Source organism: Entelurus aequoreus, linkage group LG08 (genome assembly GCF_033978785.1).
Source record: "Entelurus aequoreus isolate RoL-2023_Sb linkage group LG08, RoL_Eaeq_v1.1, whole genome shotgun sequence".
NCBI classification, from domain to species: Eukaryota; Metazoa; Chordata; class Actinopteri; order Syngnathiformes; family Syngnathidae; genus Entelurus; species Entelurus aequoreus.
Window position 1 is genome coordinate 59,071,933 of NC_084738.1, and position 23,635 is coordinate 59,095,567.

A 23,635-nucleotide genomic window follows, 5' to 3' on the forward strand; every position below is an offset into this window, starting at 1 on the left:
TAATTGATATTGATATAGGACACCAGCTGTGTAACGATAATGTAAATATTTAATTGATATTGATAGATGACACCAGCTGTGTAACAATGTAAATATTTAAATGATATATGACACCAGCTGTGCAACAATAATTTAAATATTTATTTGATATCGATATGACACCAGCTGTGTAACAAAAATTAAAATACCTTATTGATATATGACACCAGCTGTGTAACAATAATTTACATATTTAATTGATATGGATGTACAACATCAGCTGTGTAACAATTATTTAAATTTTTAATTGATGTATGACACCAGTTGTGTAACAATAATTTAAATATTTAATTGATATTGATATACGACACCAACTTTGTAACAATAATGTAAATATTGAATTGATATTTATATATATGACACCAGCTGTGTAACAAGAATCTAAATATTTAATTGAAAGGACAAGCGGTAGAAAATGGATGGAAGAATTTATATATGACACCAGCTGTGTAACAATAATGTAAATATTTAATTTGTAATTGATATATGACACCAACTGTGTAACAATAATGTAAATATTTAATTCATATAGATATATGACACCAGCTGTGTAACAATAATGTAAATATTTAATTGATATAGATATATGACACCAGCTGTGTAACAATAATGTAAATATTTAATTGATATATGACACCAGCTGTGCAACAATAATTTAAATATTTAATTGGTATCGATATGACAACAGCTGTGTAAGAATAATTTAAATATTTTATTGATATATGACACCAGCTGTGTAACAACAATTTAAATATTTTATTGATATATGACACCAGCTGTGTAACAATAATGTAAATATTTAATTGATATGGATATATATATAACACCAGCTGTGTAACAATTATTTAAATATTAAATTGATATATAACACCAGCTGTGTAACAATTATTTAAATATTGAATTGATTTATAACACCAGTTGTGTAACAATAAGCTGGGTTTTTATTATTTGTGATGAAAACATTTTGAGTATCATTAGTTCATATATAACCTTTTTAACAGCATTTTAACCCGTTTCAAAATGGTTCTATTGCCAAATAATATACCGTATCAGGAGGATGAAATAATATATCGCAATATGAATTCAGGGCAATATCACCAGAAGCCATAAAATCTACTCTGATCATTTCTCATCGTTAAAGCAAGCTTACTATTGATTTTGAAAGCTATAAAATAAGAAATAATCAGGTGCACTTCCCTAATATCCGTCTACGATTTTTAAAGATAATTTATTTGATCCGAACAAGCACCCTATTGATTTTGAGTGCCATCTGAGGGGATGTTACACAGAAAAAGAGTTGACAGGGGGTGAAAAAAAGTCCAAGAAAGCAAGCTAAAACTATTGATTTTGAAGAAGACAGCTGAGGCCATGCCAAGAACACAATCGATTTTGAAGTCATCGACTCACTCAGGGGTTTGAGCACGCTGGCGGTGGTCTCGTCCACGCTCTCACAGTCCAACTTGTAGCCCTCGGCGCCATGCTCATGGCGCTCGCGCCGCTCCTTGTGGCCCGACTTGCGTCTGTGATGTCTCCTGCGGTGGTAGCTCTTGGGGACGTGCACGCCGATGTAGACCGTGTGGTGACCTTTGCACAAACACACGCAGGGTTTTACACTTGCGTGATAGAAACAAATAATACTCCTAAACCATTTTAAATGTGAAATTATTAAACAATTAGAACATATTTAGGACATTTTTGTTGGTAAATTTCATAAACAAATAATGGAGGGGTGTCCAAAGTGCGGCCCAAAAACCATTTGCAGCCCGCAGCAGATTTTTTTAATAGCCCGCAGCACATTCTAAAAATGCTATGAAAATAAATCAATCAAACAAAAATGAAACAGGTGAAATGTAAAGAAAAAAGTTTCAATATTTGCTTTAAAACTGTCATTGCTCAAAATATAATAATGAATCAAAATCAATGTTGTCATGAATTATTGATCTATTGAAGGCTCAAATTTTTTCACATCAAATATTCCACTGACGTATTTTGGGGGGAAAATATTGCCTATTAAAAAGGTTTCACTGACAAAAAGGGCAAAAAATCAAATAAACAAAAATTTTAAATAATAATTTAAAAAAAAAAAAATAATTGACAGATACACCCGAAGTTGATAGAGAAACTTTAGTGTTGAAAGTTTAAAAAAAAAAAAGGATGAATATTTTTTGGGAGAAAATATTAAATAGTTTGTGTGTAAAAAAAAACAACCATATGACACCATATGACAAAAACGGCATTAAAAAAAACATGAAACAAAATGAAAACTTAGAATCGACAGTTTTTTAAAGTGGATCCCAAGATTTAAGCGATGAAAGTAAAAAAATTAAAAAATAATGTACGATCCCAAAAGGGAAAAGCGGTAGAAAATGGATTTAAAGACTTATTTTTAACACTTTAATGAGTGGGGCCCTTTTAAACAACCAGGAATTTTAGTGTAATTTTTGTTTTTGTATAAACTGTCATTATAATGAATCAATCAATCAATGTTGTTATGAATTATTGATCTACTTAAGGCTCCAATTACTTCACATCAAATATTCCACTGACATACATTTTCTCTGACAAAAAGGGCAAAAAATAAGACAAACAAAAACAAAACAATAAAGAAAAAATAAACTAATAATTGAAGGATACACCCAAAATTGATTTAGAGACTAAATTGTTGAAAGTTTAAAAAAACAAGAAAAGTTTCGGGGAAAATATTAAATAGTTTGTGTGTAAAAAAAACAACTGTTCTCTATGACAAAAACGGCATTAAAAAAACATGAAACAAAATGAAAACTTATAATCGATAGATAGACAGATTTAAAGTGGATCCCGAGATTTAAGCAATGAAAGTAAAACAAAATTAAAATAATGTGCGACCCCAAAAGTGACAAGCGGTAGGAAATGGATTTAAAGACTTATTTTTAACCCTTTTATGAGTGGAGCCCTTTTAGACAGGTTAGGATATCAGCATATTTCAGTCATCAACAAGTTTATCATCTGAGAAATGGACATTGTAACAGTGTAGGTCTGACTTTGTAGGATATGTACAGCGAGCAGTGAACATAGTGAGCTCAGAAAGCATAAGTACAAGTATACACATTTGATTATTTACAATCCGGGGAGGTGGGATGTGGTGGGGGAGGGTGTTAGTCTAGGGTTGAAGTTGCCTGGAGGTGTTGTTTTAGTGCAGTTTTGAAGGAGGGTAGAGATGCACTTTCTTTTACACCTGTTGGGAGTGCATTCCATATTGAAGTGGCATAGAAAGAGAATGAGTTAAGACCTTTGTTAGATCGGAATCTGGGTTTAACGTGGTCAGTGGAGCTCCCCCTGGTGTTGTGGTTATGGCGGTCATTTACGTTCTGGAAGTAGTTTGACATGTACTTCGGTATCAGGGAGGTTTAGCGGATTTTATAGACTACTCCTTTTCGGGCATGATGTAAATGAAATGATATGAAATTGTGTGATGTATTATGATGTAAATGTGTTCATGTTCGAAATAAACTAAAAGAAAGAAAGAAAGAAAGAAAGAAAGAAAGAAAGAAAGAAAGAAAGAAAGAAAGAAAGAAAAGAAAGAAAAGAAAGAAAAGAAAGAAGGCTCAGTGCAAGTTGTTTTACTCTGTCCTCAACCCTGAGCCAGCCCACTTTGAAGAAGTGGGTAGGAGTGAGGTGTGATCTGGGGTGGAGGTTTAGAAGTAACCTGACTAGCTTGTTCTGGGATGTTTGGAGTCTAGATTTGAGGGTTTTGGAGGTGCTAGGGTACCAGGAGGTGCATGCGTAATCGAAAAAGTGTTGAATGAGAGTTCCCGCTAGAATCTTCATGGTGCTTTTGTTGACCAGAGAGGACATTCTGTAGAGAAATCTTGTTTGTTGGTTGACCTTTTTGATTACCTTGGTTGCCATTTTATCAATATTGGTCATATACTGGAATATGGGATCCATTATTTAAATTTGTTTTACCTATCTAATGAACCTAAAATATCACTTATTTTATCTTTGTGGAAAATATTGGACACAGTGTGTTGTCAAGCTTATGAGATGTGATGCAAGTGTAAGCCACTGTGACACTATTGTTCATTTTTTAAATGTTTTTATTTTATTTTTTAGAAATGTCTGTAATGATCATGTAAATTAAGGATTTCTAGTCACTACTATGTTGGAATTCTTATTAATATTGATACTGTTGTTGATATTATTCATTTTTGTTTGACTACTTTTGGATTGTTTTGTATCATGTTTGTGTGTCCTCTCAATTGCTCTGTTGATTGCTATTCTGAATGTTGCTGGGCCGGGTTTGGTTTTGGAATTGGAATTGTATTATTATGGTATTATTGTGTACTATTTTGTTGGACTGATTAATAAAAAATAAAAAAATAAAAATAAAAATAAAAATAAAAATAAATATAAATATATATATTAGCCAACCACATGGGACTGTTGCCTTTTAATCATATATTAAAAACTGTTGCACATTTTGTTTGTTTTGCCAAAACTGGGTTTTCTTTGGCAAAAAGGGCATAAAATATTTTTTTGTTACTTTATATCAACAAATAGACCTGAAGTTGATCTCCAGATTTAAGCATTGAATAATTAAAATAATAATAATATAGGACTTTTTATGACTGAGACCCTTCCGGGTCCCCAGGACCAAACATAAGGGTTATATATAAATAAAACAAATATACATATTGTATTAGTTTTTAAAATGATAAAGTTTTTGGACTCCCCTGAACTTTAATGATACATTCCAAAAACTGCCTGCTAGCTGAACCAGGAAATGACAGCAGGAAGTCATCAGAAAGTCCGATAAGGAGGGAAAAAAAAAAAAAAAACTCTTGTAGGTTTCTGCAAACAGTTCTTTGTTGTGGTTAAAAGGAAGACCTGAGGCTTGGACAACATTCCCAAAGGATGTCACAACAGCACGGCTGAGCGGCGCTTTGACAAGCGGCGTGGGCGTCGCGGTGTAAATTCCCCACGCTGGTTTCGCTCGTCCTTCTTTTATTTGCACGCAACGAGATGCTTAATTTGCGCAGCGCTAACCTTTCGCAACACGTGCAAAAAGGATGTAGAGACTCCTTTAATGCGCCCTATAATCCGGTGCGCCTTATATATGAAAAAAGATCGAAAATAGACCGTTCATCGGCAGTGCGCCTTATAATCCGGTGCGCCCTATGGTCCGAAAATTACGGTAAATGACACCTATAAATATTTAAAAGATGTACACAACTTCTTTTTATCCATAAATTATTTTTAATGTGCATGTTAACTTTTTTTTTAAACTTAAATGACACCTTTAAATATTTTTAAATGTATATATGTACGTCTTTTAAAACTTAAATGACACCTATAAATATTAAAAAAATGTACACAACTTTTTTTATCCTTGAATGATTTTTTTGAATGTGCATGTTGGATTCTTTTTAAAATTAAATGACACTTTAAAATATTTTTAAAGGTGTATATTTTCATCTTTTAAAACGTTAATGACACTTATAAGTATTTAAAAAATGTACACTACTTTTTTTTACACTTAAATTAACATTTTTAAATGTGCATGTTAACTTCTTTATACACTTAAACATTTTTTAAATGTGTATAGTTACATCTTTTAAAACTTAAATAACACCTATAAATATTTTTAAAATGCATATATTTGCTTTTTTACAACTGAACACCTACAAATATTTTTAAAATGTGTATTTTTACTTATTTTTCAATTTAAATAATACATATTTTTTTAAAATTATACATTTACTTTTTTTAATTTAAAAAAACACCTATAAATATTTTTTAAATCTATATATTTAGTTCAGTTCAGTTTACTTATTAATTTCATTAATAAAAAATCAAACAAAGGAATAAATTAAAAATAAATAAATCAACATTATAAAGTAAAAAAGAAATAAAAAGGAGCAGAAAGAAGTTAAAAATTTATAATATCTGCCCCCATACCGCTTGTCCCTTTCGGGGTCGCGGGGGGTGCTTGAGCCTATCAGCTGCATTCGGGCGGAAGGCGGGGTACACCCTGGACAAGTCGCCACCACATATCTGCCCCCTATTTTCACAAATACAACAATTGACTTTCAACGTTGGCGACTACCAAGCCTTATTTTTATTTTACAACAATTAAAGGAATAATGAAGAAATAACTACTCGGTCACATCTTTTCATCATCATAAATTTTACATTTATTTTAATACAGAAAGAGATTTACATTGTTTTATTCCACTATCAAGTTTGTTCAACAAACTAACATGTCTCATTGAAATATTTAAAAGTTAAAGTATCAATGTGGCGAAATTATTCTCTGCATTTGACCCATCACCCTTGATCACCCACTGGGAGGTGAGGGGAGCAGTGAGCAGCAGCGGGGGCCACGCCCGGGAATCATTTTTGGTGATTTAACCCCCAATTCCAACCCTTGATGCTGAGTGCCAAACAGGGAGGTAACGGGTCCCATTTTTATAGTCTTTGGTATGACTCGGCCGGGGTTTGAACTCACAACCTACCGATCGGACACTCTAACCACTAGGCCACTGAGTAGGTTACTTCTTTACATTGTCGCTGTTCTAAATCTAGATTTAATAAAGATCTCAGTTCCTTTCAGATCATAGTTACTTTCTCTTTTTACAAATGTGTTTCAAATGTTGCACGTGCTTTGTACATGATTTTTAGTACATTATACTCGACCAGTTCATGAAATTTTAACAAGTTTAACTGTTTGAATATTAGGTTTGTGGGTTCCCTGTATGCATTTCCAGTTATGATTCATACAGCTCTCTTCAGCAGAAGGAAGATTAGATTTAAATATGTTTTACAGGCACTACCCCACACTTCATCATAATTTGTTAGATATGGACCAATCAGTGAGTTATACAAAATATACATGGTGCATGTGTTTTGACACGCTCACCTTCCACTTCCTCTTCATCGCAGATGTGTTTGACGAACGACGCTCCTCGGTCCAAGACCGCCTCGTCCTCCACTCTAGAAAGCAGAAGAAGAGAAATCAGTGAGCGAAAAGGTTCCTGATTTTATTCGCATTTAGTTCCACAAGTTATACAAATAAAGAACAATATTTAAAAAATAAGTCAAATGAAATTGAATAATTTAAATAAAACAAATGTAAAATAATTTAAATGAAATAAAAATAATGTGAACTTTGATATTTATGGTATTTTTTGTCTGACGGATTGAGACAGTAAGTGAGCAAATATGTTAGGAATGACTGAGTTTGAATAAGTTCTTCCTACTCCTTTTCGGACATGTTGAAATGTGAAATTGTAAACGTGATGTAAACACTAACTGTATGCATGTTCAAATTAAATTAAGACCAATCATAAAATAAATGTTTGGACAAGGTCTACCAAACGGTGATGCTATTAAAATTCAAAAGTAAAAAACTTACGCATAGAAAAAAAACCGGATAAAAATTAAGTTAAATAATGAAAACAAAATTAATTACATTAAATTAAATTAAAAATTAAAAACTAAATGAAATCATTTTAAATAATTTAAATAAAATAAAAAAGTAAAGTATTTGTTTGTCTTGCAGGTTGAGACGGGAATTGAAAAAATGTATTACAAACGACTGTAAAGTGGAAAATAGGTAGGCTTGAATGAACTCTGACTCTTCCTACTCCTTTTCGGGCATGTTGAACTGCGAAATTGTAAATGTGTGATGTATACACTAACTTGTATACCAAGTTAGTGATGTCGTTGTGGCTTGTGCAGCCCTTTGAGACACTATATTAATATACTTTGATTGAACTGTCCATATACTCTATGTTGAAAATAAATTAAAGCCAATCAATACAATAAATGTGTGGACAAGGTCTACCTATTAACAAATAAAATAAAATTTAAAAAAAGTTACACAAATACAGAAAACAATTGTTAAAAATAATACCCCTTTTTTCATTTCATAGCAATTACTAAAAAAATTATTACTTCCTGTTCTCTATTTATACACAATTTATTTCACAATTAATAAATAATAAAGTTCTTAATAAATAGTTAAATTGGAAGTCACATTATGAGATTAAATAGATTATCTAATTTTTCAATAAATTAAAACATTTCAAAATAATTTAAATTAAATCAAATGAAATTTAAAAAATAACTAAATAAACACAAAATAAAATATCAAAATAATTTAAATAAAATACATGTGTGGACAAAGTTAGCTATTGTAATGCTATCAAAAAATAAAAACGTTACACAAATACAGAAAACAATTGTTAAAAATAAGTTAAACTCAATTGAATGAAATATAATGGTTTATGGTGTAAGTTACAACATGTTACATAATACATCACATTTTTTCAGTTTCTCATTACATGTTCGAAAAGGAGCAGGAAGAAGCAGAGCTTATTTAATCCTACCATTGTTTCCATTTCATAGCAATTACTAAAAATAAAATAACTTCCTGTTCACTATTTACACACAATTTACTTCACAAATAATACATTTCTTAATAAATAGTTCAGTTGGAAATTACGTTATGAGATTAAATAGATTATCTCATTTTTCAATAAATTATAACACTTTAAAATCATTTAAATTAAATATATAAAGTGAAATAAAACAATTTACTAAATAAACACACAAAACAAAATATCAAAATAATTTAAATAAAATAAATGTGTGGACAAAGTAAGCTATTGTAATGATATCAAAAAATAAAATAACACAAAAAAGTTACACAAATACAGAAAACAATTGTTAAAAATAAATTAAACTCAATTGAATTAAATATAATGGTTTATGGTGTAAGTTACAACATGTTACATGATAAGTCACATTTTTTCAGTTTCTCATTACATGCTCGAAAAGGAGCAGGAAGAAGAGACCTTATTTAATCCTACCCCTTTTTCCATTTCATTGCAATTACTAAAAAAAAAACACAACTTCCTGTTCTCTATTTACACACAATTTACTTCACAAATAATAAATACATAATCACTTTATGTACACGCATTAAGTCTACTTGGCCATTTATTTGATTAAAATTAGTTTAATATTTAATTTTGTGTGTTTATTTATTTATCTTTTTTTTTTTTTACTTCATTTAAATTAAGTGGAAAAAAATAAATAGAGATTAAATAGATTATCACATTTTTCAATAAATTATAACATTTTTAAATCACTTTAAGTACACGCATCAAGTCTACTTGGCCATTTATTTGATTAAAATGAGTTTAATATTTAATTTTGTGTGTTTATTTATTTATTTTCACTTTATTTAAATTAAATTAAGTGTGTTTATTTATTTATTTTCACTTTATTTAAATTAAATTAAGTGAAAAAAATAAATATATAAACACACAAAATTAAATATTAAACTCATTTTAATCAAATAAATGACCAAGTAGACTTGATGCGTGGACATAAAGTGATTTAAAAATGTTATAATTTATTGAAAAATTAGATAATCTATTTGTCATAAATTAAATAAAGTGAAAATAAATAAATAAACACACAAAATTAAATATTAAACTAATTTTAATCAAATAAATGGCCAAGTAGACTTGATGCGTGTACATAAAGTGATTTAAAAATGTTATAATTTATTGAAAATTTTGATAATTTATTTAATCTCATAAATTAAATAAAATGAAAAAAAATAAACACACAAAATTTAATATTATACTAATTTTAATCAAATAAATGGCCAAGTAGACTTGATGCGTGTACATAAAGCGATTTAAAAATGTTATAATTTATTGAAAAATTAGATAATCTATTTAATCTCATAAATTAAATAAAGTGAAAAAAAATTAATTAATAAATGACACAAAATTAAATATTAAACTAATTTTAATCAAATAAATGGCCAAGTAGACTTGATGCGTGTACATAAAGTGATTTAAAAATGTTATAATTTATTGAAAATTTAGATAATTTATTTAATTTCATAAATTAAATAAATTGACAAGAAATAAACACACAAAATTAAATAAACAAATTTTAATCAAATAAATGGCCAAGTAGACTTAAAGCGTGTACATAAAGCGATTTAAATTTTTTATAATTTATTGAAAAATTAGATAATCTATTTAATCTCATAAATTAAATAAAGTGAAAAAATAAATAAAAATAAATAAACAAACAAAATTAAATATTAAACTAATTTTAATCAAATAAATGGCCAAGTAGACTTGATGCGTGTACATAAAGTGTCAGTCCAGAAAGATAATAATAATAGTGATGATATTAATAATTATTATGAAGCATCCTCCTTCAGGAGGAGCCTGTAAGGGTTGGGGGTCATGTGACACAGAGAAAAGCATGGGGTCCTCATGGAAAGAAAGAGGAGGCTCAGATTGCAGCCTCGTGGCCCGTGAAGACCAAAGTTCACGCTGTTCTGGAAGTCTCCGCACGCACGCACATCGGCGCTTTGTGCATGAAGCCATATTGCAGATAAGACCCTATGAATGACTAAATCTTATTTGTATCTTATCTTAATGAAAGCGAGCAGCCCGCTGCATGCTGCATGCTGACCTACTGAGGCGGGATCAAGCTGCTCTGCGTGAGGAGGCGGAGGAGGAGGCGGGGTCATCAGAGATCATCTTCAGCTCTTTACTGACTTACTGTCGGATACTTTCTTTTTTGTGCACCACTTCCTACTGTTGCGTAAACGTGGACAGTGTGACGCAATACCCCAATCCAAATATTCATTTCAACGTCACAATACGCCCTGAACACACACACAACTTCAAAAAGGATGGGCTTTTTTTTTTTTGCCTTTTTCTTTGGCTTTTGTCGGTCTCAAAGTCACCTTTCTCGTTTGTTATTAACTTGAAACTGTTTTATCATCGTTTTGTCATTCTTTTTACAATTGTAAGACAACTAATAAGATTTTTTAAAAAGGGTTTTATTGGCAGTTAGCTGTCTTACAAGCGCAAAAAAAAGTTAACCGCTATTAAAACCCGAATAAAATTCATTTTAAAAGAGACTTTTAAAACATTTAGATGAACTGCAAATAGAACTCTCATGATGTGAATTAGCCTTTTGAACACTTTTATCTGTCTTAAAAGTGTAAAAATAAGTTAACTGTAAATAAAACTCTCATAATATTAAAATGAATGGGACTTACCAACACTTTTTAGTTAACTTCCAATAAAACCCTAACACAATTCATTTAAAAAAGACTTTTCGCTGTGCTAAAAGTGTAAAAAGAAGATAACTGCTTATACAACCCTCATAATCTATTTAAAATGAATTTCTTTAGGGTTTTATTGGCAGTTAACTTTTTTTTGCGCTTGTAAGACAGCTAACAGTGTTGAAAAGGCCCATTAAAATTAACATTATGAGGGTTTTATTAACAGTTAACTTCTTTTTACACTTTTAAGACAGCTAAAAGTGTTCAAAAGGCTAATTATTATTAACATTTTGATGGTTTTATTGACTGTTAACTTCTTTTTACACTTTTAGCACAGCTAAACGTGTTTTAAAAGTGTCTTTAAAATGAATTTTATTCGGGTTTTAATGGCAGTTAACTTTATTTTGCGCTTGTAAGACAGCTAACAGTGTTGAAAAGGTCCATTAAAATGAATATTATGAGGGTTTTATTAACAGCTAACTTCTTTTTACACTTTTAAGACAGCTAAGTGTTCAAAAGGCTAGTTATTAACATTTTGAGGGTTTATTAGCAGTTAATTTATTTTTATACTTTTTGCACACCTAAAAGTCATTTTAAAATGAATTGTATCAGGGTTTTATTAGCAGTTAATTTATAACACTTGTAAGACAGCTAAAAAGTGTTGATAAGTCCCATTCATTTTAACAGTATGAGAGTTTTCTTTGCAGTTAACGTCTTTTTCACACTTTTAAGACAGCTAAAAGGGTTCAAAAGGCTAATTAATACTAAAATCATGAGGGTTTTATTGGCAGTTAATTTTGTTTTACACTTAAGATTGCTAAAAGTGTTGAAAAGGCTCATTAAAATTAACATTAGGAGGGTTTTATTAGCAGTTAACTTCTTTTTACACTTTTGGCAAAGCTAAACATGTTTTAAAAGTCTCTTTAAAATGAATTTTATTCTGGTTTTATTGGCAGTTAACTTTTTATTTGCGCTTGTAAGACAGCTAACAGTGTTGAAAAGGCCCATTAAAATTAACATTATGAGGGTTTTATTAGCAGTTAACTTCTTTTTACACTTTTAGCACAGCTAAAAGTCATTTTAAAATGAATTTTATTTGGGTTTTATTGGCAGTTAACGGAAACACTTGTAAGACAGCTAAAAAGTGTTAAGTCCAATTAATTTTAACATTATGAGAGTTTTATTTGCAGTTAACTTTTTTTTCACACTTTTAAGACAGCTAAAAGGGTTCAAAAGGCTAATTAATACTAAAATCATGAGGGTTTTATTGGCAGTTAATTTTGTTTTACACTTAAGATTGCTAAAAGTGTTGAAAAGGCTCATTAAAATTAACATTAGGAGGGTTTTATTAGCAGTTAACTTCTTTTTACACTTTTAGAAAAGCCAAACATGTTTTAAAAGTCTCTTTAAAATGAATTTTATTCTGGTTTTATTGGCAGTTAACTTTTTATTTGCGCTTGTAAGACAGCTAACAGTGTTGAAAAGGCCCATTAAAATTAACATTATGAGGGTTTTATTAGCAGTTAACTTCCTTTTACACTTTTAGCACAGCTAAAAGTCATTTTTAATTGAATTTTATTTGGGTTTTATTGGCAGTTAACGGAAACACTTGTAAGACAGCTAAAAAAGTGTTAAGTCCAATTAATTTTAACATTTGAGAGTTTTATTTGCAGTTAACGTTTTTTTACACTTTTAAGACAGTTAAGTGTTCAAAAGCCTAATTAATATTAACATCATGAGGGTTTTATTGGCAGTTAATTTTGTTTGACACTTTTAAGATTGCTAAAAGTGATTTTAAAAAATCTCTTAAAATAAACTTTATTTGGGTTTTATCTGCAGCTAACTTCTTATAACGCTTGTAAGACTGCTAAAAGTGTTGAAAAAGCTCATTAAAATTACCATTGAGGGTTTTATTAGCAGTTAACTTCTTTTCACACTTTTAGCACAGCTAAAAGTCTTTTTAAAATGAATTGTATTAGGGTTTTATTGGCAGTTAACTAAAAAGTGTTGATAAGTCCCATTAATTTTAATATTATGAGAGTTTTATTTACAGTTAACTTTTTTTTACACTTTTAAGACAGATAAAAGTGTTGAAAAGGCTAATTCACATCATGAGGGTTTTATTGGCAGTTAATTTTGTTTTACACGTTTAATATTGCTAAAAGTGTTGAAAAGGCTAATTAAAATGAACATTATGAGGGTTTTATTAGCAGTTAACTTCTTTTTACACTTTTAGCACAACTAAACGTGTTTTAAAAGTCTCTTTAAAATGAATTTTATTAGGGTTTTATTGGCCGTTAACTTTTTTTTGCGCTTGTAAGACTGCTAACTTTGTTGAAAAGGCCAATTAAAATTAACATTATGAGGGTTTTATTAGCAGTTAACTTCTTTTTACACTTTTAGCACAGTTAAGTCTTTTTAAAATGAATTGTATTAGTGTTTTATTGGCAGTTAACTTATACCACTTGAAAGACACCTAAAAAGTGTTCATAAGTCCCATTAATATTAACATTATGAGAGTTTTCTTTGCAGTTAACTTCTTTTTACACTTTTAAGACAGCTAAAAGTGTTCAAAAGCCTAATTAATATTAACATCATGAGAGTTTTATTGGCAGTTAATTTTGTTTGACACTTTTAAGATTGCTAAAAGTGATTTAAAAAAAATCTCTTAAAATAAACTTTCTTTGGGTTTTATTGGAAAGGCGAATTAAAATTAACAGTTTAGGGTTTATTAGCAGTTAACTTCAATTTACGCATGTAAGAAAGCTAAACATTTTTTTAAAATCTCTTTAAAATTAACATGAACTTTTTTACACTTTTAAGACAGTTAAAACAGTTTTAAAAGTCTCTTTAAAATTAATTTTATTCTGGTTTTATTGGCAGTTAACTTTTGTTTGCGCTTGTAAGACAGCTAACAGTGTTGAAAAGGCCCATTAAAATTAACATTTTGAGGGTTTTATTAGCAGTTAACTTCTTTTTATGCTTTTAGCACAGCTAAAAGTCATTTTAAAATGAATTGTATTAGGGTTTTATTGGCAGTTAACTTATAACACTTGTAAGACAGCTAAAAAGTGTTCATAAGTCCCATTAATATTAACATTATGAGAGTTTTCTTTGCAGTTAACTTCTTGTTTACACTTTTAAGACAGCTAAAAGGGTTCAAAAGGCTAATTAATATTAAAATCATGAGGGTTTTATTGGCAGTTCATTTTGTTTTACACTTTTAAGATTGCTAAAAGTGTTGAAAAGGCTCATTAAAAAGGAACATTATGAGGGATTTATTATCAGTTAACTTCTTTTTACACTTTTAGCACAGCTAAACATGTTTTAAAAGTCTCTTTAAAATGAATTTTATTAGGGTTTTATTGGCAGTTAACTTTTTTTGCGCTTGTAAGACTGCTAGCATTGTTGAAAAGGCCAATTAAAATTAACATTATGAGGGTTTTATTTGCGGTTAACTTCTTTTTACACTTTTAACACAGTTACGTCTTTTTAAAATGAATTTTATTAGTGTTTTATTGGCAGTTAACTTATACCACTTGAAAGACAGCTAAAAAGTGTTCATAAGTCCCATTAATATTAACATTTGAGAGTTTTATTTGCAGTTAACTTCTTTTTACACTTTTAAGACAGCTAAAAGTGTTCAAAAGCCTAATTAATATTAACATCATGAGGGTTTTATTGGCAGTTAATTTTGTTTGACACTTTTAAGATTGCTCAAAGTGATTTTAAAAAATCTCTTAAAATAAACTTTATTTGGGTTTTATTTGCAGCTAACTTCTTATAACGCTTGTAAGATTGCTAAAAGTGTTGAAAAGGCTCATTAAAATTACCATTGAGGGTTTTATTAGCAGTTAACTTCTTTTCACACTTTTATCACAGCTAAAAGTCTTTTTTAAATGAATTGTGTTAGGGTTTTATTGGAAGTTAACTAAAAAGTGTTGGTAAGTCCCATTAATTTTAATATTATGAGAGTTTTATTTACAGTTAACTTATTTTTACACTTTTAAGACAGATAAAAGTGTTCAAAAGGCTAATTCACATCATGAGAGTTTTATTGGCAGTTCATTTTGTTTTACACTTTTAAGTAGAGATGTCCGATAATATCGGCCTGCCGATATTATCGGACGATAAATGCTTTAAAACAGGGGTCTCAAACATGCGGCCCGCGGGCCGAGACGTTATTGTGCGGCCCGCACCTTAATATGAACGTTTAATGTTAGTGCGGCCCGCGAGTTTTATATGAATGGCGCTTGACAGCGCTGTGTGCGGAGCTGAAGCATTCCTGCCAACCCTCCCGACTTTCACACAACAATACTGAGGAAAACAATATTGAGGGCTCGAAATTTAGCGTCCACATTTCCTCCATACAAACAATGTGCCTGCACAGTCACATGTTGTATGCGGCTTGAACAGACTGCAATGCATACTTAGTCACCAGCCATACATGTCACACTGAGGGTGGCCGTATAAAAAAAACTTTATCAATGTTACAAATATGCGCCACACTGTGAACCCACACCAAACAAGAATGACAAACACATTTTGGGAGAACAACCGCACAGTAACACAACATAAACACAACAGAACAAATACCCAGAATTCCTTGTAGCCCTAACTGTTCCGGTCTACAAGGAATCTACCAATCATGGTGTGGTATATGGCTCTTGAGGGCCGAACATTGACGTCACTTGCGTGATGCAAGCAGAGAGACGTTTTGCTGCTTTTCCAGAGACCCGCACGCGCTCTACCTCTCTCTCTCCCTCCCTCGCTCGCTCACTCACTCACTCTCTCTCGCTCACTCTCTCTCTCTCTCTGTCTCTCGCTCTCTGTCTCTCGCTCTCTGTCTCTCGCTCTCTGTCACTGTGTGTGTCTTTGTCGCTCCCCCCGGTCCGGGCGGGGGAGACGAGGAGTCCGGTAGCTTCCGAAAAACCGAGCGACAATACAAAAGTGTGGTGCACTGGACCCCAGCGCTGATACTCCAACAGAGAGTCGCTGGGCGAATCGGACGTGTAACACGTTAGTCGTGATCGGGGCTAATTGTGCTACCGTAACTGTAAACTCCACAGCGAGCCCCCCACGTGTCTTATTTGCACAGAGAAAGTTGCGGTGCACAAGAAATACAATTTAAAACGTCATTATACCACTAGACATGCTGAGGAGTATGCAAAATACCAGGGAGATGAAAGAGTGAACCGGGTTGCACATTATGTGTATGTGTATACATTGTTGCTGACTGGAGAAATCGAATTATTATTGTTAGAATAGAATAGAATAGAATAGAAAGTACTTTATTGATCCTTGGGGGAAATTCAGCACCACAGTTCGCTCACAATAGACAATAATAATAATAAATAATATAATATATATATATATATATATATATATATATATATATATATATATATATATATATATATATATATATTATATATATTATATATATATATATATATATATATATATATATATATATAATATTATATATATATATAATATTATATATATATATATATATAATATATAAATAATATAAATATATTCTACATATACTCTACATTTAAGTGCAGTCAAAGAACATATGCATTATACAGTCTGATGGCTGTCGGTATGAAGGACCTCCTGTGTCGTTCCGTGTTGCATTTTGGGAGTCTGAGCCTTCCACCGAACGTGCTCATTCTCCCCGCAAGGTCCGAGTGTAGTGGGTGGGAGGTGTTGTCCATAATGGCTAGGAGTTTTGCTAGACTTCTCCTCTCTTGTTATTACTTATGACTGATTTATTTACTTAATTCTCATTTTGTTCATTTATATATTGATTTTATTTTGTGTTGAAAATAAAAATAAAGACATTTAAAAAATTTTTTTTTAGGAAATCTTTTCTTGCGGCCCAGCCTCACCCAGACTCTGCACCCAGTGGTCCCCAGGAAAATTGAGTTTGAGACCCCTGCTTTAAAATGTAATATCGGAAATTATCGGTATCGTTTTTTTTATTATCAGTATCGGTTGTATTTGTTGTTGTTTTTTTGTTTTTTTTATTAAATCAACATAAAAAACACAAGATACACTTACAATTAGTGCACCAACCCAAAAAACCTCCCTCCCCCCATTACACTCATTCACACAAAAGGGTTGTTTCTTTCTGTTATTAATATTCTGCTTCCTACATTATATATCAATATATATCAATACAGTCTGCAAGGAATACAGTCCGTAAGCACACATGATTGTGCGTGCTGCTGGTCCACTAATAGTACTAACCTTTAACAGTTAATTTTACTCATTTTCATTAATTACTAATTTCTATGTAACTGTTTTTATATTGTTTTACTTTCTTTTTTATTCAAGTAAATTTTTTTTATTTATTTATCTTATTTTTTTGTTTTATTTTATTTTATAAAAGGACCTTATCTTCACCATACCTGGTTGTCCAAATTAGGCATAATAATGTGTTAATTCCACGACTGTATTAGGGCTGCAACTAACGATTAATTTGATAATCGATTAATCTGTCGATTATTACATCGATTAATAATCGGATAAAAGAGACAAACTACATTTCTATCCTTTCCAGTATTTTATTGAAAAAACCCAGCATACTGGCACCATGTTGTGGACATTGGGGGTGCAGCATACACCAATAATAACACAGTAATGTAACTCATCAGAACTGAATCAGATATTGTACACGTTTCTGTTGTGAATAATAAAGGATTCATTTTAGGCTGCCTCTAAATAATAGCAGGAAATATTCCAGCACCTTCATAACGTTTAATTATACTAAAGCGTCACTCAAATCTAAATATATTTATATAGCTTTATCGGCCCGGCTACATTTATCCATTATGAAACCAACCTGAGATATTTCTGTCTGTTACGTTTATTTCCAAATTGGTAACCGTGCGTTTTCTCTCTCAAAACGGAGTCAAATGTGCCAGAGAAACATTATCAGCCCCGTGTTGCAACAAAGGCATAACTTTAACGTAACTCACAAAAAAGCTGAACTCATGAATGCTTGTTGCCACTATGGACTTAAAAAGTTACGTACTGTGAGTTCTTCCCTTCATCCATGGCTCCAACAGGTTTCCTTTTCAGGTGCTCCTGAAGCAATGTTGTACTTCCGTGCCATTTAGCAGGAAACGGTCTTCTTTGAAGTCTTTAAAGTAAAGTGTTCCCACACTTTTGACGACTTAGGTCGTACACTTTTCTCCATTGAAGCAATAACCTCAAGATGTTTCTCCGCTAAACTATCGGTACTGTTTTCCTGCGCCATTTTTCGACTTTTTCCAGCAAAGGAGACGCCGTCGTCACGTGAGCTGCACATGACCACATCATTGGCTAGCTTACGCCACCTCATGAGACGTACGCTGTTTTGTACTGTTTTTGTACTTATTTTGATTATTGTTTCTCAGCTGTTTGTAAATGTTGCAGTTTATAAATAAAGGTTTATAAAACAAAACAACAACAAAAAAATAACCCAAAAATTAAAATAATTTAAAAAAAAGCCTCCGCGCATGCGCATAGCATAGTTCCAACGAATCGATGACTAAATTAATCGCCAACTATTTTGGTAATCGATTTTAATCGATTTAATCGATTAGTTGTTGCAGCCCTAGACTGTATGTATCAGTATCGGTTGATATCGGTATCGGTAATTAAGGGTTTGTTCAATATCGGAATATCGGCAAAAACACATTATCGGACATCCCTACTTTTAAGATTGCTAAAAGTGTCGAAAAGGTTTATTAAAATGAACATTATGAAGGTTTTATTAGCAGTTAAAGGCCTACTGAAATGAAATTTTCTTATTTAAACGGGGATAGCAGGTCCATTCTATGTGTCATGCTTGATGATTTCGCGATATTGCCATATTTTTGCTGAAAGGATTTAATAGAGAACATCGACGATAAAGTTCGCAACTTTAAGTCGCTGATAAAAAAGCCTTGCCTGTACCGGAAGTAGCGTGACGTCACAGGTTGTGGAGCTCCTCACATCTGCACATTGTTTACAATCATGGCCAGCAGCAGCGAGAGCGATTCGGACCGAGAAAGCGACGATTACCCCATTAATTTGAGCGAGGATGAAAGATTTGTGGATGAGGAAAGTGAGAGTGAAGGACTAGAGGGCAGTGGAAGCGATTCAGATAGGGAAGATGCTGTGAGAGGCGGGTGGGACCTGATATTGAGCTGGGAATGACTAAAACAGTAAATAAACACAAGACATATATATACTCTATTAGCCACAACACAACCAGGCTTATATTTAATATGCCACAAATTAATCCGCATAACAAACACCTCCCCCCTCCCGTCCATATAACCCACCAATACAAATCAAACACCTGCACAACACACTCAATCCCACAGCCCAAAGTACCGTTCACCTCCGTAAAGTTCATACAGCACATATATTTCCCCAAACTCACGTACGTGACATGCACATAGCGGCACGCACGTACGGGCAAGCGATCAAATGTTTGGAAGCCGCAGCTGCGTACAGTGTTTCCCACACGTTCATTTATTTGTGGCGGCCCGCCACGAAAGAATTACGTCCGCCACAAATAAAATAAAAAAATTTTTTTTTTGTCCTGTCCAGCTTCTCAGGCAAATCATATAGTTGATGTAGATGCCCATATAGGCTGTTCATATTTACTCTACAAAAGAGAAGTGTAGGATACTTCTCTTGTTGCCTTATTTGTATTTGACCACTACTGTTTTCTGTTTATTTGTTACTGACTGTGGCAGGACACCTCTGCCTCTGTTTCACTTTATGTTGCTGGTAAATAATATGGTTGTAGTAGTAGGCTAAAGTTAAATGATTTAGTATGCACTAATTAAAGGGGCAGAGCTTTAAGAGACATTTTAGCTTTTATATTTTATAAGATATATTTTTTGTAAGAACCACAATTAATAAATATATTTCAGTGAATAACTTATTGTTCAAATCTGTATATAAATATGTACATAGTGTTGTAATTATATTGTAAAATGGATGGATGTCTGTTTAAAACAAAACTGTTATTATTAATTAGTAAGTATACATTTTTTTAGCCTTTTTAGAGAAAATCATATCATTGTAGTAAATTATGCAAATGACTCGATGATATCATGGTGACCACGCCCATAGCCACGCCCCCACCGCCACAGGAATCTTGGCAGTTTATGGGAAACACTGTGCGTACTCACGGTACTGCGTCTGCTATCCAACTCAAAGTCCTCCTGGTAAGAGTCTCTGTTGTCCCAGTTTCTCCACAGCTTTCTAATTTGCTGTCTCCATTGTTCATTAAACAAATTGCAAAAGATTCACCAACACAGATGTCCAGAATACTGTGGAATTTTGCGATGAAAACAGACGACTTAATAGCTGGCCACAATGGTGTCCCAAAATGTCCGCTACAATCCGTGACGTCACGCGCAGACGTCATCATACCGAGACGTTTTCAGCAGGATATTTCGCGGGAAATTTAAAATTGCACTTTACTAATCTAACCCGGCCGTATTGGCATGTGTTGCAATGTTAAGATTTCATCATTGATATATAAACTATCAGACTGCGTGGTCGGTAGTAGTGGGTTTCAGTAGGCCTTTAACTTCTTTTTACACTTTTAGCAAAACTAAACGCGTTTTAAAAGTCAGCGCGGTTCACTTCTTTTTACACTGTACGACAGTGACGAATGTTAAAATGTGACTTAAGTTTTTTTTAACAACGGTCACAGTTTGACCCTGACACTGACTTTTCTGCTCTCCTTGGGGGGTAAAAAAAAACAAAAAAACAGAAGCGGTGCTGCGTTCAGGAACACGTCAGACAAGACGGAAATGAAGATGTGTTGTTGTAATAAGTCAAGGGAGATATAAGTGGGAGGAGCTACTTTTGTGGGTCATCAGCAATGGGGCGTGGTTACGGGGGTATCACTTTGCACTTATTAAAATATTTCTTTTTTTTTTTAAACTTGAGGAAGGGGTGGGGTGGGGGGTCGGTACGTAGTTAGGGGGCGGGGGGGGGGGGGTCCTGTGGCGCCGCCACGCGTGCACTTGCACCCTAGGAACGGGCGCGCGCACGTAACGTTTCCGCCTTGGCGGACGCTTGCGTCATGACGCGCGCCCAGCAGGGGGGGGGGTATTTTAGTAAGGGGAGGGGGTCGCACCTGGCAGGAAAACACCACGTGCTCACTCATTAGTTCTAACGGGAACGCGCAGAGGACATGCGCGCTCCCGCCCCGCCGTGACTTTGCCCGCGCCTTAATGGACGCTGACAGCTTGAAGGAAAAGCGATTAGCGGCACCTCTTCGGACGCATATAAACAATGCTAACATACTAGCATGCTAAAGCCCCCGACTCCAGGTGCGTGGTTGTCCCCCATCCCCCAGGCGGACAATTAGGCGCACAAAAGAGTCCTCAAGTTCGTCCATTTTCACTTTTGACGCCGACTAGCGTTCCTTGTGGCAGCGAGGGGCGAAGAAGAGCAAACTTACTTGGTCTTCTCTGACGTCATAGTCCACGAACAAGTCTTCTTGTTTTGGGACTTGGGGGGTCGACGACCTCAGGCAGCCGCACTATGGTGTGGTTTTCGGTCCCGGGGTTGGGGCTACAGGCGGCCGGCGCTCGTCCTCGTCGTGTCCAGGTGTCGTCCAGGTGGTGTCATCCTCCGGGACTAAAGTCTTCGCTCTGTTGGCGGGGACGCGGCGCGTCTTCTTCCCATATTTCAAGTGTCATCCCGCCTCCTGGGTGACGTCACGCAGGGGGCGTGGTCACACCTTCCTCACACTTTCACCGTTGGTTTTTAGTAAATGGAGATATTCCTTTAAAAGTCCACGCGGAAAACTTTTACAGAAACTGTTCGTAAAAGAAACAAACAAAAAAACACAAAGACGAGCGCCATCTACTGGAGGACAGTTTTAATCACCGAAACTTCAGTTTTACTTACCATTTTGCTATGTTGTCTATTACCATTGTTGGTATATTCATTATTCCTACATTGTTGATACAAAGTATTGTTATAGTGTAATAATTATTGTTACCTGTGGTAATGCCACTATGATACAACATCTGTATTACTGAATAGAGAACTGGGGGTGGGATTAAATAAATTATCTTCTTCCCACTCCCTATCAGTCAAAACTGGACAATCATGCATTACATACTATACATTACCTTTTGCACTATATTAATTTATATTATGTGTTAACTTTGTACTTTTTTTAAATTATTATTTTATGTCATTGCCTGAAATAAATAAATACCGTACATTTAAAAAAAAAATTTTTTTAATTCAGCACTCTAAAATGAGTAAAAAAATCTTTTTTGTTGGCTCTTGATTTCCTAATTTTGTTTACTTTCACCAGTTTTAGATTTTTACAATTTTCATTCTTTTCAATATTTCACACACATATTAAAGTTTTCTATTCATCACTATGACATGTTTGGTGCTTTATATATTTTTAAAATATATATAAATTGTATGTATATTATTTAATGAAATGTTTTTTAATTATAAAAAAAAAATCTAAACATAAAAAACCTTTTGTAATGACACACTTTTTTTCCATTTTCAAATGTTATTGGTTATTGACCTTGGTAACTTCACATGTTCGGTCATTTAAAAAAAAAAAAGTTTATAAAATCTATATTGTTTAATTGTTAATTTTGGCAACACTAAATTGGCCCTAGTGTGTGAATTTGAGTGTGAATGTTGTCTGTCTATCTGTGTTGGCCCTGTGATGAGCTGGCGACTTGTCCAGGGTGTAAACCGCCTTCCGCCCGAATGCAGCTGAGATAGGCTCCAGCATCCCCCTCGACCCCGAACGGGACAAGCGGTAGAAAATGGATGGATGGAATTTAAAAAATCCAAACAAAATATTTTGAGGAAATAACTTTTGTAATGAAATACTTTTTTTTCAAATGTTCTTGGTAATTTAACGTCCATATTCACAGTATTTATATTTACCTCCATCACATATTTTGGTCATTTGACTTACAAAATTCTAATTTATTGATTCAATGTTATCGGAAGATAATTTTAGTAAAAATGTAAACAAAAAATTTGATTTGAAAAAAATCAGTTTTAACACACATTAAGGTATTTTAACATTTCTAATTAAAACTATGCATTTTTTTTACTACATTTTCATCGGAACAATTTTATAATGAGCAATAAATAATATAGTAATATATATGTCTCAAAGGGCTTGTACAGCCCTTTGAGACACTTGTGATTTAGGGCTATATAAATAAACATTGATTGATTTATTGGAAAAATATTTATGAGCAATATTTTTCAAACAATTTAATTGTAACACACATTAAGGTATTTAACCTTCTTAATTAATACAGTATGTATTATTTCTTGACTATTATGGAAAACATATTTGGCGACTTGTCCAGGGTCTTCCGCCCGAATGCAGTTGAGATAGGCTCCAGCACGCCCCGCAACCCCGAAAGGGACAAGCGGTAGAAAATGGATGGATATTTTATAATGCACAATATTTTTAAACAAAAATAATATTAAGAAATG

The 23,635-nt window shown here is 32.8% G+C and overlaps 1 protein-coding gene across 2 annotated transcripts in view; it reads right to left on the minus strand.

Annotated features, from left to right (window-relative positions):
• Positions 1-21,839, minus strand: part of LOC133656105 (electrogenic sodium bicarbonate cotransporter 1-like) — a 106,940-nt gene extending 85,101 nt beyond the window's left edge. Inside the window, exons 1-3 of one of the 2 annotated variants that reach the window (XM_062056934.1) lie at positions 21,597-21,839; positions 6,938-7,011; positions 1,447-1,623 (exon numbers count right to left, since the gene is read on the minus strand). In XM_062056934.1, the coding sequence (XP_061912918.1) occupies positions 1,447-1,623; positions 6,938-7,011; positions 21,597-21,616 (271 nt within the window). In that variant the 5' untranslated portion in view covers positions 21,617-21,839. The remainder of the gene's footprint in view (positions 1-1,446; positions 1,624-6,937; positions 7,012-21,596) is intronic. The other variant, XM_062056933.1, reaches the window with a different exon arrangement.
• Between the last annotated feature and the right edge of the window lie 1,796 nt (positions 21,840-23,635).